Source organism: Neopsephotus bourkii, unplaced genomic scaffold (assembly GCF_033783945.1).
Source record: "Neopsephotus bourkii isolate Nb327-2 ecotype Australia unplaced genomic scaffold, CSIRO-AGI_Nbou_v1 NB_1846, whole genome shotgun sequence".
Lineage (NCBI taxonomy): Eukaryota > Metazoa > Chordata > Aves > Psittaciformes > Psittacidae > Neopsephotus > Neopsephotus bourkii.
In genome coordinates, this window is record NW_026902319.1 from 754314 (window position 1) to 772392 (window position 18079).

General features: G+C 42.9%; 1 protein-coding gene across 12 annotated transcripts in view; it reads right to left on the reverse strand.

Annotated features, from left to right (window-relative positions):
- Positions 1-18079, reverse strand: part of SGCD (sarcoglycan delta) — a 525277-nt gene that overhangs the window by 116512 nt on the left and 390686 nt on the right. For 10 of the 12 annotated variants that reach the window (XM_061343981.1, XM_061343980.1, XM_061343977.1 and 7 more), the window contains one exon: positions 8658-8843. In XM_061343981.1, coding sequence (XP_061199965.1) covers positions 8658-8843 — 186 coding nt within the window. The remainder of the gene's footprint in view (positions 1-8657; positions 8844-18079) is intronic. The other 2 variants (XM_061343988.1, XM_061343989.1) reach the window with 1 other exon arrangement.

Genomic DNA, 18079 nt, shown 5'->3' on the forward strand with positions numbered 1-18079 from the left:
GTGCGTAAATTTATTCCCCTTCTATTAAGTCTGTCTGCAACCACATCATTTCAGTGTTAACAGGTTGTCCTTCATGCAAGTGCACTGGAGTGTAGTCCCATAGAAACTTGTGCCTCAATACAAATAATTACTTCAGTCCATCTTACTGTTGACCATGGCAGTGAAGGCAGGACTGGTAACGGGGAAAATGTAATTGAAGTGGAAATGACCAGAACTAAAATGCAAGCTATGATGAATTCAAATGATACATTCAAGTTCATCTCCATAGCAAAGCTCTGGAAGAACAGGCACGTGAAATGCTCAGCAAGTATTTTAAATACATCTATCAAGCCAGGTATGGTAGCATACAAGTGGTGAAGTGATAATACAGCATCTGCAGGAGGGGATGGGAAAGACAGACTCCATACAACCACAGGGCTGTAATTCTGTCCTCAGAACCATCAGTCTTTACAGCAGGTTCTGACAGAAGGTAAATAAAGTAAATGCACACAACTGCATAGAGAATATGGCACTTTCCCCCTACTGTTTTTGTTTAGTCAAACACAAAAGCTTATTCTAGCTAACAGGCAGCAGTGAGCCCTCAAGCTGGGGTTTCACCCAAAGACAGTGAAGGTTTCTGCTGTTCAGTGCTTTGCAGTCATCTACAGTGTAAGAGCGAGCCAGCTCTGTTCCCTTTCCATGGATTATGCTACAACCCATATGCAAACAAGCTACAAGATGCAAACAAGCAGGGGTTTGTAACCAAATGCAAAGAAATGTTTTAAGCAGCAGCTTTCAGGAAAGCTGATGGCTTTGCAGTTGGAGACTGCTTCAAGCGGCACCTAAGCCTTAAGGCAATCACGCAGAAGAGGTGCTTCAGAAGAGTAATATTTTTGTTATAGCAATAAGCTGCTTGGCTCTCAAAGCTGAGAAGGTCATTGCTCTCTGCTATAGAGAGAGTGCAGGAGGCATGTCAGGAAGTTCAGAAGGAAAGAAAAAAGAAGAGCAAGGAACAAGAAGCAGCAGTGGAAAACTTACTGTACATCTCAGCTTCGCACGTCATTTCTGTGTGGATTCCCAAATTAAAACACTTCTCCTACTGTACTGTGAGAATATAGGGAGGGATCAGATTGTGTGCTATTCAGAGGACTAACTGATTATTGACATTTTAGCAGCGAGCTTGTTTTTGTTCTTTTCCACATTTATAATAATACCTTTTACATGTTCGCTAAGAGACAAACCTCTCTCTGGTGCAGAACTGCGAGTCTGAAGATCTTTTGTTGGCACTGAGACGAATGCTAATGAAAAGCAACTTATTTCTTCAGATGAAAGAGAAACTGAGAACAAACCCCTCTGGAGGGAGGTGGCAGAAGGCAGGGTCTGGGATCAAGAGTTTATGACTCAGCCCCCCCCACAGCCCACCCATGCTCTCATTCCTGTTTGCCAGGTCCTGCTGCTATCACGCGATGAAGCAGCTCCTCCAGGTCTGATGAAGCTTCCCATCACACTCCCCACAGCACAGCTGGGATGCAGGTCACCAGCAGGCAGGACCCTCTGTGTTCACAGGCAGAAATGCCTGGAAGTGAAGCCTTATGCCAGAGACCAAATGCTAAAACTTATATTGCAAACCATCCAAGTCCTTGCCCTTCTCTTCCCTGCTCCATCTATTCTAATCTCTCTGTTCTCTGAGGGACCAAACAAAGCCATGTTGTATTTTTTATGCAGTGATGTATTTTCCTGCTATGGAGATATGCTGAAGACTGGTTACTGAGGCTTGACAGTGTGGCCCATACAGTACATCTGCCAGGTGCCGGTATGCATGCGCTGAACTGAAAATATGAGGAGAGGGGCGTTGCTGAGTTTCCAACAGCTTCCTTCAAATCAGAAGCAGTAATAACCAAGAGATGCCTGGTCCTTGTATATCTAATTCTAAATTCTCTGGTGTCCGGTAGGAAAACAGGGTCAATAAAAGCTTTTTCTGGTATGGGGACATTTATAGTATTTCTCACTCCTGGTTAGTAGCAAGTACAGAGCTTATGCAGCAGCTTCTTTCACAGTAGAGATACTAATAAATAAGACTGCTTTCTCCTGCCTCTGAGAAATACAGAAACTAAGTCTGTTTGAGATATTCCTGTCTCTTGGATACATACTTCTGTTGACATGGCTTAAGTATGAACAGTGGCTTAGAAACAATCAAGAACTAAGACCTGGAAGCCTGTCCATTGAGTTGGAAGCACAATCACATAAGCTGCTGTTCTTCATGAAACCCAACCCAAAATCTTTGAAAGAAAAGGGCCATCTGCTGTTGTAACACGCAGTACACCATAGACTGCCTTGTGCAATAGCCAAAGAATAAAACCAAATAATTACCTAAATGACTGAAGTGCAGCACATCCAGCTTGGTTTAGTGGTAGCAGCATAAGACTTACTATTTCACTATTTCTTTTGCTCCCATGACATATCTTTAGGCATATCCAGTGCTATGGCAGGCCTCTGAAAAACTCAGTGGCTCAGCAGAGAGTAGAGACAGTAAGGTAAAAATATGTGGTCCTTCCATCACTTTTTAGTAACAAAGAAGATGAAACCCTTATGTGCTTATCCTGGCTGAGAAAATGTGATATTAGGATAATAAAAGTGAAATATTATCAGAGAGTGGGTTTTCAAAGGTGTAGCACAAGAAGAAACTGATGCACTATAACTCAGCAAGTCATCAGTACCAAATGCTTAACACTCGGAAGGAAACAGTAATGAAGGGGCAAACTTGTAATAACATCATGCAATATCCCATTAAAACTGACTATATTATTCTAAACACCAAAGGAGAGAAGCCAGAAAAGTACCATATGTATCTTTAAAAAAGATAAGTAATCTCAATTGCTTTTTGTACAGAAATAGAAACTCTTCAGGAGTAAAATTCAGACCTCTAAAAAGATTAAAACAAAAGCATAACACATTTTTTCCTCAATCCAGAAGGAAGAAAATTTGAACGGACTGTAAAAAACTTGCAAATAAAAAGCATTATGGTGAAGGGCTTGATCCACGATGTCAATACCAAGACTCCTTCTGAATTCCAGGGGGGAACAATTTCGCCCATAGAAACTTCTTCACTTAATAGTACAGTCACTCACAGTATTGCTGGTGTTGTCAGACCACTACAATGTTAACATCTTTATATCAGGAGATACAGTCCACGTGAATGAGGAAAGAAGGGAAATACACAAAGCTCTTGGGTCATGCAGGCAGCCTCAAAACAATTACTTGTCTTAGAACAAGAACAACATGAATTAGGATGGAAAAGTGCACAATTTTATATGCGTGTGTGTGAGGGGAAGAGAGGAACAAAAACCTTCCACTCTTTCCTCGGTAAGGATACAATAATTCTAACTCTAAACAATTTTACCTGACAGATTACAGTTGCACTACAAAGCAGAAGCTGAAAAGCACATTTCTTTCCCATGTTGGCCTTACCATTGCACCTAAAGAGACCCCAGAGAAAACATGAAGAGGGAATATAAACTGCACAGTCAGTTTATTCTGGGGCAATTTTTAATTAAAAAAATAAAACCAAGTCTATTCCTTTAAATCATTAATAAAAGAATCCTGCCTGTTACAGTAATGAGTTTTCCTAACTCTAATCCATCTTTACGGCTGTGTTATTACCCTACTGTTTTCCTGTAATTGAAATGTGGCAGGTAGTTTACACACAAGAGGGAGTAATTGTATTGGAAATAACTGTTCATAACCAAATTTTTAAAGCTCATTTTTCTTATCAACTTTTAATAAAGAAAGCAAGATAGTAATGATATTTAGCGTTTGTGCCACCTACAGAAGCACTTTGTCTCTCTAAATAGCTAACGTTTCATTCAACAATTCTAAACCATAACCCTTCAGTTACAAATGCAGCCTGCAGCAAAAAAGGAAAAATCTGAGCAGCAGCCGTCATTTGTTCCTGTTCAATTAAAACAGTAAAAAATGGCTGAACCTCATGCTAAAAGATGCAAACCTTCAATAAACCTGGCATGGTCCTGGAAGGAGAGCACAAGAGTTTGTGTTTGCTGTGGTTATGGAGCACCCCAGCCTCAGCCTGATCAGGCCAGGAGGGAAAGCTCCCCCTCTCTTTGCATCCTAATGAAGATGGGATGAGGCAGGTCGTTGTCTGCCTGTTTCTACATTACATTTCCTTGGAAGTGCATGTACAGATAGCACAAAGCTGCACAATGTCTTCCTTTCAAAGACTACACTGGTGCCCTTGCTTTGGTAGATTCTTAGAAGACAGTTTACCAGGCATTTCAAACCTTGCAAACTGATTAGGGGAAAAGTATTATTTTTCCATTTATTAATGTCTAGAGTTTAGTACAAACTGCCAATACATAGGACAACAGGATGCCACATTCAAACAGGTTCTGTCCCCAAAAGCCTACAATCCAAACCATGGAAACAGCTATGGATAGAAACACCAGGGAAGGGCAAAGGAAAAGCAAAGAATCCTCAGTGTTTTGATGGGCAGACAAGCAGGTGGGTGTTTTCCATTTAAATGCAGCCACAACAGGACACAATTCTTGTCTCTCCTGTTTAGAGCTCTTCCTGCTGCCTAACAGACCAAAAAAGGGTACTAATGGATAATGCTTTAGACTCCTAACACTCTTTAAAATACCAGGCATTGTACACTACCCTTGTGGAAAGAGGTCAATGCACTGCCACTGCCATTATCTGAGTCTTCTGAGCCTTGTACTGTTTAAAATAAGGACATTGGTTTGCTCTGTTTATGCAAGCACATCTTTTATTGTAATATTCAGAAATTAATAGAACAGGAAGCTTTTAAAAAGTGGTTTAAACTTACTAGTAATAGCTGAAATAGAGATCCCTAGCACATCACAGACATACAGCAGAAAAAATGTATGTACTTATATGCACAGTCACGAGCAATCCTACTGCTAAAGAACTACATCACTGGATGCTAATGCGTGTGGACCATAAAAAGGAACGTTGTTAAGAGCTCTGGTTGCAGCCTTGTAATTAGATTGGCATATACAAACCCTCGCAGGGCTCTGCCTGTCTCAGCTGAGCTCTGTGCAGCTTGAGGTTGCGCATTCCGTAGCTTGAGGTTGAGCCCTGTGACAGCAGGATACAGCGCAAGCCTGCGCTGGACCTTCACACTGAGCCACATACACAGCCCACAGGCATTACTGTTTTCTACCCAAACCCACTGTATGCAAACCACATACTTCTGACCAGGTTTGTCCAAGATCTGAATGAAGCAGAGTTCTCTCTACCTATATATCATTAGAAAGCTGAGAGCTGGATGGTGGTTTCTCCCTCAATTAGGTTAGGCCACCTTCAGGCTGCATTTGGGTTTCAAGTGAAATTGGTGGCTTTGGTCCATATTCATTCCGTGGTCTGGCGCAAAAATCAAAGTAAGGTTAAGAGGTAGCAACCTTCACAGAGCTTCCCACAGTCCCAGAGCAGCATAGCCCTGATGTGAATGAACAGGATACGCAAACCAGCTACGCAAACCAGCTGTGGGGGACACAGATGATACTTGAAGCCCCCTCCAGACCTGTTTTCCATACAGTCTGTGCCTGATAAAGGCATTTAAAACAAATTGAGGACCAAAAACTACATCAGAAGTGAATGTGCCAGAGGATACACTAGAGAGTCACTAATTTGCTCCAAGCAAACGCGACACTGCTTTGAAAGCCCCATGTAAAAAGCAACAGCCACACATAAATTTGTTTAAGCCTTAAACATTCAGATAAAAGCAAACCCTAGAATATATTAGTGATGCTTTGCTTACTAAAAGCCACTGTTTAGCAGTTTATGGTTTGATTTTGAAGGATCTGTCTCCTGGTACACAAGGGCAGAGGGGAGAGAAAGCGATGTCAGGGCTTGATGTGGAAGTGGAGTGTATGGATACTGCTATAACATGCTCCACTCCCCATTACCAGCATTTACAACATGCCTGAATTTTTCTTGAGCAAGTTTGCTGTGCTCATTAAAATACTGTGAGCACTTACTGGCTATAATGAGCACTCATTAAATTCTGGTAAGTGCCAGGACTGTTGTGTGGAGTTGAACAGACCCAGGTTCTGGGAGGAGAGCTCAGGGGTGGGAAGATACTGGAAATACTACATTTTCCACAAGAACAGAAATACAAACTCTCCCCTCCTTTTTTGCTCTGAAAGCACTGGGGTAACTCAGACCCATTAAGCAACAGCTATTGCTTACTGACTACTTGAATCATTCTCCTGCCCCAGAAGGACTCTCAGCTCCTCTTATCAGAACAGGAACAAATTAAAGACTTTTTTCCATATTTGCACCTCCTCATTTAAGAACTTTCCTACATTTGTTATTTAGAGATAAAAGTCTGCCTCTGAAAGTTCACTTAGCAAAGTGGTTTTCCCAGCCTCAGGGAACAGCGCAGGAGGGACTGCAGAGCAGGATCCAAAGAGCTAGTGACACTGCAGGAGCAGCAGGAGATGAATGGGTGCATACTGGGGCAAGGATCACATTTTACATGCCTCTTTCTTATATCTATCTCCAATTGGCTGTGTCAGAGACACGCATCCTGACTAGCGTGGCCATGCCTATAACCATAAAGCAGTTCCCACTGCAGGATTCAGTGTTACCATCTGTGTTTTTATCACTAATTGCTGTTCATCACCTAACTTTAGAATATATGAATTTACTAAACCCATATACAAATACACTTTACCCTGGACTAATCCCTAGTGAATCAGAGGGCAAATGACTGTTTAAGGAAACAGAATCGGACAAGATCAGTGCATCCCCCCAAAAGCCAGTGTATATCCTAGTGGGATGGAGAGAGCTGCTGGAAGGAGGTTTCTATCCGTATCTCTAAGATGTATCACAGACATATCTCTACCTTTCTGCAGATGGCCTGAAAAAAGTGATGCATCGAGGAGGCAGTGAGGGAGAAAGGAACAGAGAGGTTCACCTGCCTTCCCAAGCAACTTGTGGAGAGTTGACTGACAACCATTACAAAATAGCATAAAGCATAGGACTGACATATCAAAATTATGTTACTCTAAACTAATAAAGCTACATTTCTGAAGGGTGAGAATCTGAAATCCCATTATTTTGTGCTTGGGCACTGCCTGTACAATGAGCACATGACAGTCTTCTATCACCTCAGCAATATGTATTTTTCAACTACATTTATCTAAAGACCACAGTTCAGTACAAAATGTGTATCAAAATGGCACCAATTTCACAACATTAAATACCTGCTCTGGTTAAGCATTAATTGCTTACCAGTTTGGCTCACTCTTTACCCACTCACAGGAGCTTTTTGTGGATTACTGCTTTATAATTGCTTGCTCCCTAAGTACACAGGCACTGCAATCTTCTGCACACCTTGACAGCATCCTGGTTAGAGAAAATGAATGCTACAGTTCCCCTGACACAGCATTTTGTCTGCTGGATACAGTAAGTCAGAGACTGTTTACTCAACTTCTCATGGCCCATTAATGACATAATGTTGGACACAGCTGTTCAGGACTTCACAAGACCAAAGCAGAGAAAGAAATGCCGGGAGACTTCAAACACACTGCTCACATCAGTGCCTGGCAGGGAAAGCCCTTGAAAGTGGTCTAGGGGAATTTAGCCTTACAGCTCTCCCATGAAGTAAATCCAGGATTAAAGCCTCAAAGTCAGTTTCTCCTGAAGACTCAAATTATCTTAAAATAACTCCATCTGACCAAGGGGGCAGTGACTGATGTGAAGAAGAGGGAAGCAATCATTTAGTTTTCATTCTGCCTGGCTGAAAAACCAGGGCCTGCAATACGTAAAGGCTCACTAGCTCTGGAAGTGGGGAGAGCCTGTTTCATCATGTTCTGACTTCCAGTGTGTTTGAGCCGGAGGGGTGAAGCTCACACTGTAAAAAGACAATTCAAGGTTAAGGCACCCCTTAAGATCTCAAAAAGAGTTTGAACAGAGTTCAAGTGATGCACAGACCACTCTGGGCCCCGAAGGCACAACCTGGCTCAATGCAGTCTACCTCCCAGTACAGCTGCCCAGCATTTTTCTAGGGACTTCTGGAAGGCTAACCCTGGCCAGTGAACCTGTACAGCAAGGGAATGCTGCTGGCAGGACTGATGTGCAGCAACCAGCCATGCACAGTGAGGACAAAGATACGCTTCTCCTAAGTACTGCACCCAGAAAGCCACACTGAAAATGCTATTTTTCTTCATGGAGCTTCTGGAACCACATCATTATGGAAAAATAAAACATGAATCTTCCTTCAGAAAAAGGCAAATCAGGCTTCTCAACTTCCCAGTCATGGACAAAAGCAGAAAAAAATCTAAAAGAAAGGCTTGAACCCATTCCCACATCCTGGTTCAAAATAACCTATTTCATTAATCTTAAAACACTATGGAACTGAAAAGTAGGGGAGGGTGGTGCATATCATTTACATATATACATGTATATATACAGCAGGCAGGAGGAACATGATTTGCAACACTGAGGTGATTCCTCAGTTTGGCAATACTGTAGACATGACCAGCAGAAAAAGAGGATCGCTGGGTGAATTTGTAGTAACGGCTATCCACGGCAACTAAAACACCCCCTTATCGAAGCTCTATCTGAAGTCATGCTCAGAGGAAAGACCACCACCCTCCCTTATCTTCCCCACACCTTCCAGGGTAACCCCTACTTACAATTGTGAAGTTCATAACCTTCAGAATCCAGATGGTCATAGCAAGGTTCACCAGGATTAAAATCATTAGGAGCAGCACAAAGAAATAGAGGCACCTCTTCCTCCAGCCATAAATCCCCACTTTGTATACCTGGGGTCCTTCTGAGGTCTGCATGGTGCTCCGGTGCGCGTACTGTTCCTGAGGCATCTGAAACGATCACAAAGAAATAACCACATGTATTAAATGGCAAGAGAAGGACAATGATAACAACTGTTCGTGTCTGTGCCTCTTAGAAGGTTTTGTTCTTTCTTTTTCAGAGTTGACCAGCTGGGCAGCATCTTTTTCCGTATCTTGGTTCTGCATTATTTTTCTTTCTGCTTACTGTATGCAGTAACATACCAAAAGAGAATTTTATGTGTTAAATGTGTATATATATAGATTTATAAATACATGTATGCACATTGTCTAAAGGTATCCTGTGGGGAAACTCTTGAGTGACACTGCTCATCACCCCAGGTTTTGCAATGGGGCAAGGAAGGATCTTAAGGGGAAAATTTTGCATACATTTGGTAAAAGCAGTTTAGTTCAGCATTTTGTTTTGAAGATGACTATGACTTCTCAGAGACTTTAATTTAATATATATATGTATATGTATCTCAGCTAAAAACATTCCTTCCAGCCAAAGCAAAAAGGCAAAACGCAAATGTTTGCCTTTATCCTGTCCTGCTCTTTCTTAATCTTTCTTAACCAAATAATCCTGAAGCACAAGTTTCTCCAGCTGTCACATCCCTAAAAAATGATTCCTGAATATCTGTGCTGGCTTAACCCTGGATGGGCATGGCACCCTAGAAGAACACTGGGGGCCAAACTCATTGAAAGAGGGAGGGAAGGAAGGAAAGGTGGTGTTGAAGAAATCAGTGCAGCAGCATCTCCAGGAAGAACTGCTTCACAGTCCCACATGGTGAGCTCTGTCCCCCTCCTACACCATGGTATCTGGCTCTGGGCAGTCGGAGATCCAGCTGCCCCCACTATGGATTGGAAGAGATGGGTGCTTTTAAATGGCATTGAAACCAGCTGGGACAGGGGTCCAGAATACAGATACTGCACAATGGCTGTGTGCAAACTTACACATGCACAGGGCATTGTGATTGTGGAGCACACAAATGAAAGTATTCACACTTTGACCCTTCACATTTGCGGTATGGAAAGCCACTTTCATGGGTTTCCCCCAGGCAGTAGTTTCTTACGTTTTCAGACTTTTTTGATACACATGAACTGAGGATATGATCCCATCTCTAATAACACACAGTTTGCCAAATGTTTTGCATTTATACTCTATATAGATAAGGAAGCACCAAACACGTTCTTGCATTACTGATCCAAAACCATGGACTGGCATTGATGTTTGTACATAGTGAATTCCAAAATTCATCTACCAGGAGCAAACAATGCGAATTCCTCTCTGTGGAAGTGTGATCTGTGAGGACACGATGAGACAATGGTAGAAGTTAGATACTCAGTGATAGCAGCTTATATTTGTTTTCTACTAGTTTCCTGGTTTTTTCCTTACTTTTTTTTGTTAATAGGGTCATACTCCAGCATCTAATAAAATTCAACGTGCAGTCAGCAGGCTGATGCAAAGCAAGTTTCTTCATGACATAACTTTTGTTCCAGTAGCATTGCACCAGGGATGAAATTATCACTTTATCTTTGCTGCTCCAGTGCTGAAGCCCATACATTTATACATTTAAGGCAAGGGCTGCCTGAAGAATCAGTTACCTTTTTTTTATCCTTCCATGCTTCGAAAGTTGCTAAGACCTGTGTTTTCTAGTGCTGCCTGGTGTTGTCACCTGCAGCATAGGCCATCAGCCACCTCTCCTTTCTTTTACAAGGCTTCACCCAGGCTGAAACATGCGCTCGGGTACTAAATAAATCCATTCAGGCACTAAATTCTTTTGAGCTCACAGGCATCGACACCTCTCCTGATATGGACCTATAAAGCAAAGCTGACTTAGCAGCCTATTCAGGAAGGCTGTGTTTAGCCCAATTAGACTCACGTGCTCTCAGCCCCACTCCCATTACATGAGCAGCACTCCTCTGGAGGGTGGTGATGCCCATCTGCCTCATTCCCTAATGTCAGCAAACCCTTGCATTCAAAATCCACAGCAGGGGTCAAGAAGATTTTAAAAACAGTAACAAATGAGATATTCTTATCATTTTCCTCTCAGGTTTCTGAAGCATTGCATTTTTAAGGATTTTTCCCCTATATGCTCTAGGTCTACAAAACACCCAGGAGAAAAGCAGGTCAGACTTGTGCAATCAGTGTGGTGCTGCAAAGCAGCACCCACAAGAGAGGCCCTGAGCACCAGCGCTGCCCAACTGCAGGCTGAGCTTCCTCCTTGTAGACGATGATGCTGCCTGTGATTGCTGAACTAAAACTAGAGCAAGGCAAGCCCCAGCAGCCCATCCACGCCTCCAAGCCTGCCTGCTTCTTCCAGCATTTTAGCTCCTCTAAAAAAAGGATCTCACACCCCATACCCCAAACCATGCCTTGTTTACAACCTCAGACTACCCCAACCCCAGCTAATGCTATGAGGATCTACAATGTCAATTGTGCACACAGTCATATCGTGTCTGCACAATATGACAGGAAGAGCCAATGGCTCATAGCAAATAAGCGTGTTCTCTAATACGGGTTGGCTCAGCCAGTTTATCCAATGTGCATTAGAAGTACATCACCACAGAAAGGTGTGTCTGTATCAAAGAGCAGGTTTTGGTAGTGTAAGTGGGCTCACTGTAAAACACTTCTGCTGGTCAGACCAGCTGGGGTATCTCTCTCTACTGTAAATCCACCAAAACCAAGGCAGACATAGGTTTTACTAAGGGGGATTAAAGCAAGTTGGTTACAACAGATCCAGCTCTGTCTGGAGCAGTATTTTTGCTTGCAGATGCCAAGATGGAAAGCTTTGCAGCACGGAGCTCATCAGAGAGAGGAGCTGGGTCACCAACAAATACATGCACTTGAAGAAAAACAGGCCTTTTTACACAGCTACAACTACTCCGATCTGTGCAAAGGGAAAACTTAAACAATACATTACTGAGTTTCCACTACCTGGGGGAAATTATAACCACAAGTACTGTACAGGCAAGGATTTTATTGCCTAATATTTTAACAAGGAATCCTGGAGAGCACATATTAAATGCAGCCTCTCCCTTGGAGAAAATGAATAAATTGCATTGCTAACCTTCTCAAATTGTGGAAGACATTTGACCAATGAAAAACAACATGAAATACCCAGCTCAAAATATCTCTTATTGCAAAACTTGCTTATTCTCTTGCTCTTTCTCCTTTTCTTTTTTTTCTCCTTTTTTTTTCTCCTTACTTGCAGTCTCTAGGATGGAGAAAATAGCATATCCAGCTGGGGCAAATGTTTGTAGATACTAAAAGAATTTATAGGAACAGAAAATAACCAAAAAGAGCAACTTGCGTTCACACAGCAGCCTCATTTTGATAATTTCTCTGGTTCTGATGAAATATTTAGCTCAAAGCTGCTTTAGCAGAGATTGAGCAACTAAAATACTACAACATGCATGATGAACATGACTTAGTAACACGGCATAATTTGATAACAAGAAAACATGAGAATTGTAGATAGGATGTTCTTTCTATAGAAACTTTCACACAGCTAAATGTAAAGCTGTGTATGATTTCTACACACTCTTTCCCCTCAAAATGTCAATATCAAAACAAAACGCTCTTGTCTGTAGTTCTCAAGGAAGGAAGACAGAATGATGGACAGAGTGTGCTAGGGTGCGTTAAATAAATGAGTAGAATAAGCAGGCAACCCCACAAGGAGCCAGCTATATCCACTACCAATAATCTACTCTGTGTGGGAGGGAAATGTATGCTAGCCATAAATTACATTCTGGTCATTTTGCTAAGTTCTCCTGACTCAAACATTAAAAAGAGCTAAGGCACCATAAAAGTACTGCTGTGAAAGGGCACCCAGCAGTTGCATGCATAAGGTAACCCCCCTTTTTCAATTACTGAGCTGAGGGGAAATGCTGACAGTTGCTTAATATAGCTTTGTTTCTTCTTCTGTAATGAAAATATTATGAACAAGTGCCTAATTTCATGATAGTGGTGAAAACATAATAGCGAAATAAATACAGAAATTGGAAAGAGAAGCGTTCCCTTCAAAAGGCAAATCTGAAAGTGTCTGCCTCACATGAGGGGGCTTAAAGACACACATGCACAGCACTGGACCACCATCAGCACATGTACAGTCCCATTTACAGTACAAGAAATGCAGTATGCCAAATCTTAGCAGTTTAGCCACAGACAACATTACCATGACTACAAATGTATAGCCTGGAACCCGGGTAATTCTCTAAGGAATTCTTGCTGCTGAAGAAAAAAATGGGTAATAAGGTTTTGCACAAGAGCTGTACACTGAATCCTTATATATGAACACTGCAAACAAGGCCTGATACAAAATCCAGTCTGCTTAGAAAAGCTATTCATCGTTTCACTTTAGGGTACCTTAGAGATATGGTCCGTAACAAGAAAGATTTACTTGGGTTTTTGTAAGACCACTGGAAGAGTCATGTCACTACGTCCTCTGATCCACACAGGCTGCTCTCAGAGTACTTCTGGCAAAGAAGCTTCTGCGCTTCCCTTTAGCAAAGCTGAAACCAGGCTCAGCTGAAAGGCATCACAAATCAGAACTGGCACTGAGCTTCCAAAAATCGCATCAGATACCATGAGTTATGGCAAATCTTTATTGCATGCCTCTCCCCATTCCACCAAGTCCTTCTGCCCTGGCAGAAAGCTTCTGACTCAGGGCACACAACCTAGATCAATGATTCATCAGGCAGAATAAGTGATTTATATGCATACAGATGGATAAACACCTTCCCCTTGCAGACACCCAGAGCTGTAACATCCCCTGGCCACGCTGGCTTTGTAGGCTCAATGAAGACTATGAACAGGGTGAAGCATAACAAGAGGAATCAGTAATATTTCTGTGCCACAAGGGTGTCTTTGATCAGTACTTAAATGATGTATGTTTAGTAATAGAACAATTTTAAGCTGAAAGGGGATGCAATATGGGAATGCAGCTTCTCTCTTTTAAGCCCACTTGAAATTTGCTGTCAAAAATGCCCTAGAGCTCATTGAAACTGGTCACTACAACACAGACCAAAAGCCCTTAAGCCCTGTGCCGCCAACACAGCATCTCTCCTCCCTGCCTGCTTCCAAAAATGAAGAACGTCAGACCTCAGGCCAATCTGTAGCACAGTGATGGAACACGTTTCTATAGATGAGAGAGGGGTTCAAATTCCCTTGGGCCTTGGACTTATATCTCCCACATCACTTTGTGTCTATATCACTGGCATTCTCTTTTTCTGGGTTTTTTTGAAACAGAAACCTTTTATTTTGGGATGAAATGTGGAAAAATAAACTAAAAAGCCTTCAGAGGTGCTCTCTGCCATATCACTGGAAGGCAATGTGCTAGCTGTAAATGCTTTGCAGATTCATCTTCTTTAATTCCTGTCTTTTAAGTGCACACTGTCCACCAGGTTCAAAAGCACAGACATTTGTGGAGCGTGACTGAAAACAAAATTTGGCATGTAGAAGAGTATTTTGAGCCATCTATCAACAAGAATTTTGCCACTCCACTCCCCATAAAACTCAAGTTTGATACCCTAAGGCCCCTTAATCATAGAATCATAGAATGGTTAGGGTTGGAAAGGACCTTAAGATCACCGAATTCCAACCCCCCTGACATGGGCAGGGACACCACACACTAAACCATGTCACCCAAGCCTTCGTCCAACCTGGTCTTGAATACTGCCAGGGATAGAGCATTCACAACCTCCCTGGGCAACCCATTCCAGTGCCTCACCACCCTAACAGGAAAGAATTTCCTCCTTATATCCAATCTAAACCTCCCCTGTTTAAGTTTTAACCCATTACCCCTTGTCCTGTCACTACAGCCCCTAATGAAGAGTCCTTCCCCAGCATCCCTATAGCCCCCCTTCAGATACTGGAAGGTTGCTATGAGGTCTCCACACAGCCTTCTCTTCTCCAGGCTGGACAGCCCCAGCTTTCTCAGCCTATCTTCATACAGGAGGTGTTCCAGTCCCTGATCATCCTCGTGGCCCTTATCTGGACTTGTTCTAACAGTTCCATGTCCTTTTTATGTTGAGGACACCAGAACTGCATACAATACTCCAGCATCCACCAGCATCATGACCCAAAATTGACTGAGGGCCCTACACACAGGTCAGACCACAGCCTGAGTCTCCATAAAAGGATCAGGCTCTGGAAAATGACTTTTCACTTGCAGCTTGACCAGCAAGGGCTGAGCAGTGGGGAACAGCCCAAAGGATGAAACACTTGCTGAGGTAGTAAAATATCACAGCACTTTTCTCCTGCACCATCTCAGCCATGAACTTGAGCTCTTCCCTCTCTGCTTGTCCCCCTGCTTCTGTCAATAGTTCCCATCCCTCCACATGGGGAGCAGCTCTTCCATGAGATGGGAAGACTATAATCACTTAATGCCCACTTCTTGGGTACCACTGCAATGCAATACAAGGCCAGAGAGAGAAAAAGCAGAAGAAAACATCCATCCTAAGGAATGTTTTATTCTTTTCTGACTAGTTTGTATCAGTGGGGTATATCACATGCAGGGTTCTTCAAATACCTACCCTGATCCTGGCAAACAGAGACACATCAGTAAGCTTTCCTTGGTCTGCACAGTCCATTGATTCATGCTCTGCCTGGTCCACTAGGAAATACCTCTTTCCCTATCCCCACTTCTTGTATCTTGAAGAAGTTGGACTCACTCAGCACAGGCAGATGGAGAGACCTTAGGGATTCATCTCCTGGTAAAGCATCTCTAATCCAGATCCCGCAACGCTCCAGGCTAACCTGTAGCTCTCACACCTTGAGAGCTCATGTAATTTCCCCGGTTGCCAGGGCTGGCAGCATTTAGACAATAAACACGCTTGAGCACAAGGGCACTGCAAAAGCCTCATTTTATAAACCAGTATCTTTGAGCAGATGGATTGAATTGAAAGCTGACAATGGGACTTCTGCTCTGCTCCATCACTGCTTTGCATTCAAGAAGCACTTGCAGTGAAACTCTAAACATATTAGTTTCCCAGAACAAAACAAAGTAACAGGCAGCTCCATCTCCTAAACCAAAAGCAGCATTTTATTATGATGCTGTGAGAGTCTGTGAGCAATGTGATGTTAGTATTGTTTCTCTTTTCAGAGAAGAATAGAAATATGTCTGTTTTCTTATTTCTGAGTGTTTCTTCTAACTTTCAGAGTTTTTTCTTGATAGTTACTTTGTCTTGGTATTTTTCTTTTTCAGAATTAAGGAGAAAATGAAAAGTTAACAGGGAAAAAAATGTTTCTGCAGTGAGTTCTCTGATGTATCAAGCCCCTCATCAAAGAATGTCTTTCATAAAATGCCCCACAATTTGTAGCAAAACTTTTACACTGCATGCAAACATCAATTTGCTTTTGTTGCACTGCTCAGATGATGTGAAGTGATCATAAGCCTCTGTCCATCTGTGCCAAGTTTATAAATGCTCTTTCCCGCTGGAGTGTCTCAAAGCAGGATGAACAAATATGAGAATTACACTAAAATAGCCAGTAGCAGGTGTGACTGCAGAAGGCTGTGGGAACAGCAAGAGGGATATCATCAACTGAGCTCGAATCAGAAGGCAAGCTACAGGAGGTGACACTTTGCAGACTTCTGCCCCAACATGCTCTCACCCCACAGTACCAAGAAAAGAGATATGGCTTGGAGGAATGTGCAAAGCAGGATCGTAATATGGATTTATACGGCTGGAATCCAACCAGCATGGCACAAATTGAGAACTGTGGGTTTGAGCATGTGCCAGGATCCAGAGTAGAGTCTCTGCAGTGATCCTGCTCTCACAAGTTAAAACTTGTTCTGCTGCTACATCTTCCCTGCCCATCTTCCCTCCACATGATGTCCTTACTGTGCTTACCCATTTGTTTTCATGGACACACTTGCTTTCCAGTTTGCTCTTGGGATGGAGCAGGAAAAGGAATACATGTATAATGGTGTGCTAATGGTTCTCTTACCTGTATGGTTCCAAGATCAAGAGACCCTCCAATCTCACTTTAGATGCATAACATTGTTCACACATGCACACTCTCCACAGTGTTTTGGGGAACAAAGCAAGGTTTGAATGCTTGACCCTGGTGGACCTGCAGAAAGGTCTCCTCTGGCAGGGGAAGGCTTAGGATCAGCTGCCAGAGTTAGGAAGGAAACCATCACTACCTCCCTCGATGAAATCCAGCCTTGGCTATTACAAAGAGCCTCCCCTGCCCGCACTCATGATGCCCCCTGCCAGTGTCTCCACTGGGGTCCTGTCAAGAGGGGTACAACAAGCAGCCCAGCTGGGCACTTGGGACATCCCATGATCCAGACTCATCCCACATCCAGTGAAGAACCTGCACTGCTTGTCTCACCTCAGTGTGGGGCAGGAGCATCCCTGAAAGCCAGGTACAGCAGTGTAACCCTGGCTGCTTCTCGCTACATAAGTTGTATTCCAGTCCCTTCGTCTGTCTGGCTCTTCAGTGCTGAGGATGAGATCTGGGAGGTGGGATGCTGCACAATGAGAGGTAGGAACTTGAATTTTTATTTTTTTTCTTTAAAATAAGCTTATAGCTAGCAGTGAAGAGCATAAGAAGCTGATTGGGTGCCTAAATTAACAGCTGCTGAGAAAAGCAATAAAGTTTCAAGTCTGCAGGGTAAGATGGCAGCCTGTGAAGGCTCAAGCAGTCCAGGCTACGCAAGACCTTCATTTAACAACGGCATTTTCACCACAGGTGCATTTTCTGCAAAGCAAACTTTGAACTTATGAAGCCTCTTCGTTTGCATCATATGCCTCCCTCTTCCACAACTTATCTTTGCCCTTTCTCTCATTCTCTTCCCCTACATCAGCCTCCAGGAAGCTTCAGGACATCTCTGTCTCTTGGAGGATGTCCTTCCCTCACCCCAAACCAGCAAAGTCCTCACTTGGCCCAGACCAGCCCAATTCAGCTGATCATCACTTTCACAGGGAGAAAAAACAGATGCAATAACAGGGGTAAGATGCTCCCAATCACTTTTTTTTTTTTTTTTTTCCATCACATAGAATCTCTTTGCATCATACCAGATAACATTGCCATTAAAGATCCAAATCCACTGAATTCCACTCTTTCCAGGTAAGGTTTGCTGTCTGCCTGAGCTTGCTGTTATGCTTCGGAGTTGCCCACATACACACGTCACCAGCATCACTGGGAGAAAGCTCTGGCTCTGTCACATACGGATCTGATGCACTTTGATGGTGAACCTCACCTTGTCACTGAATTTTTTGGGTTGCTGAGATGAATGACTGTTTGAGCCCTGTACGTG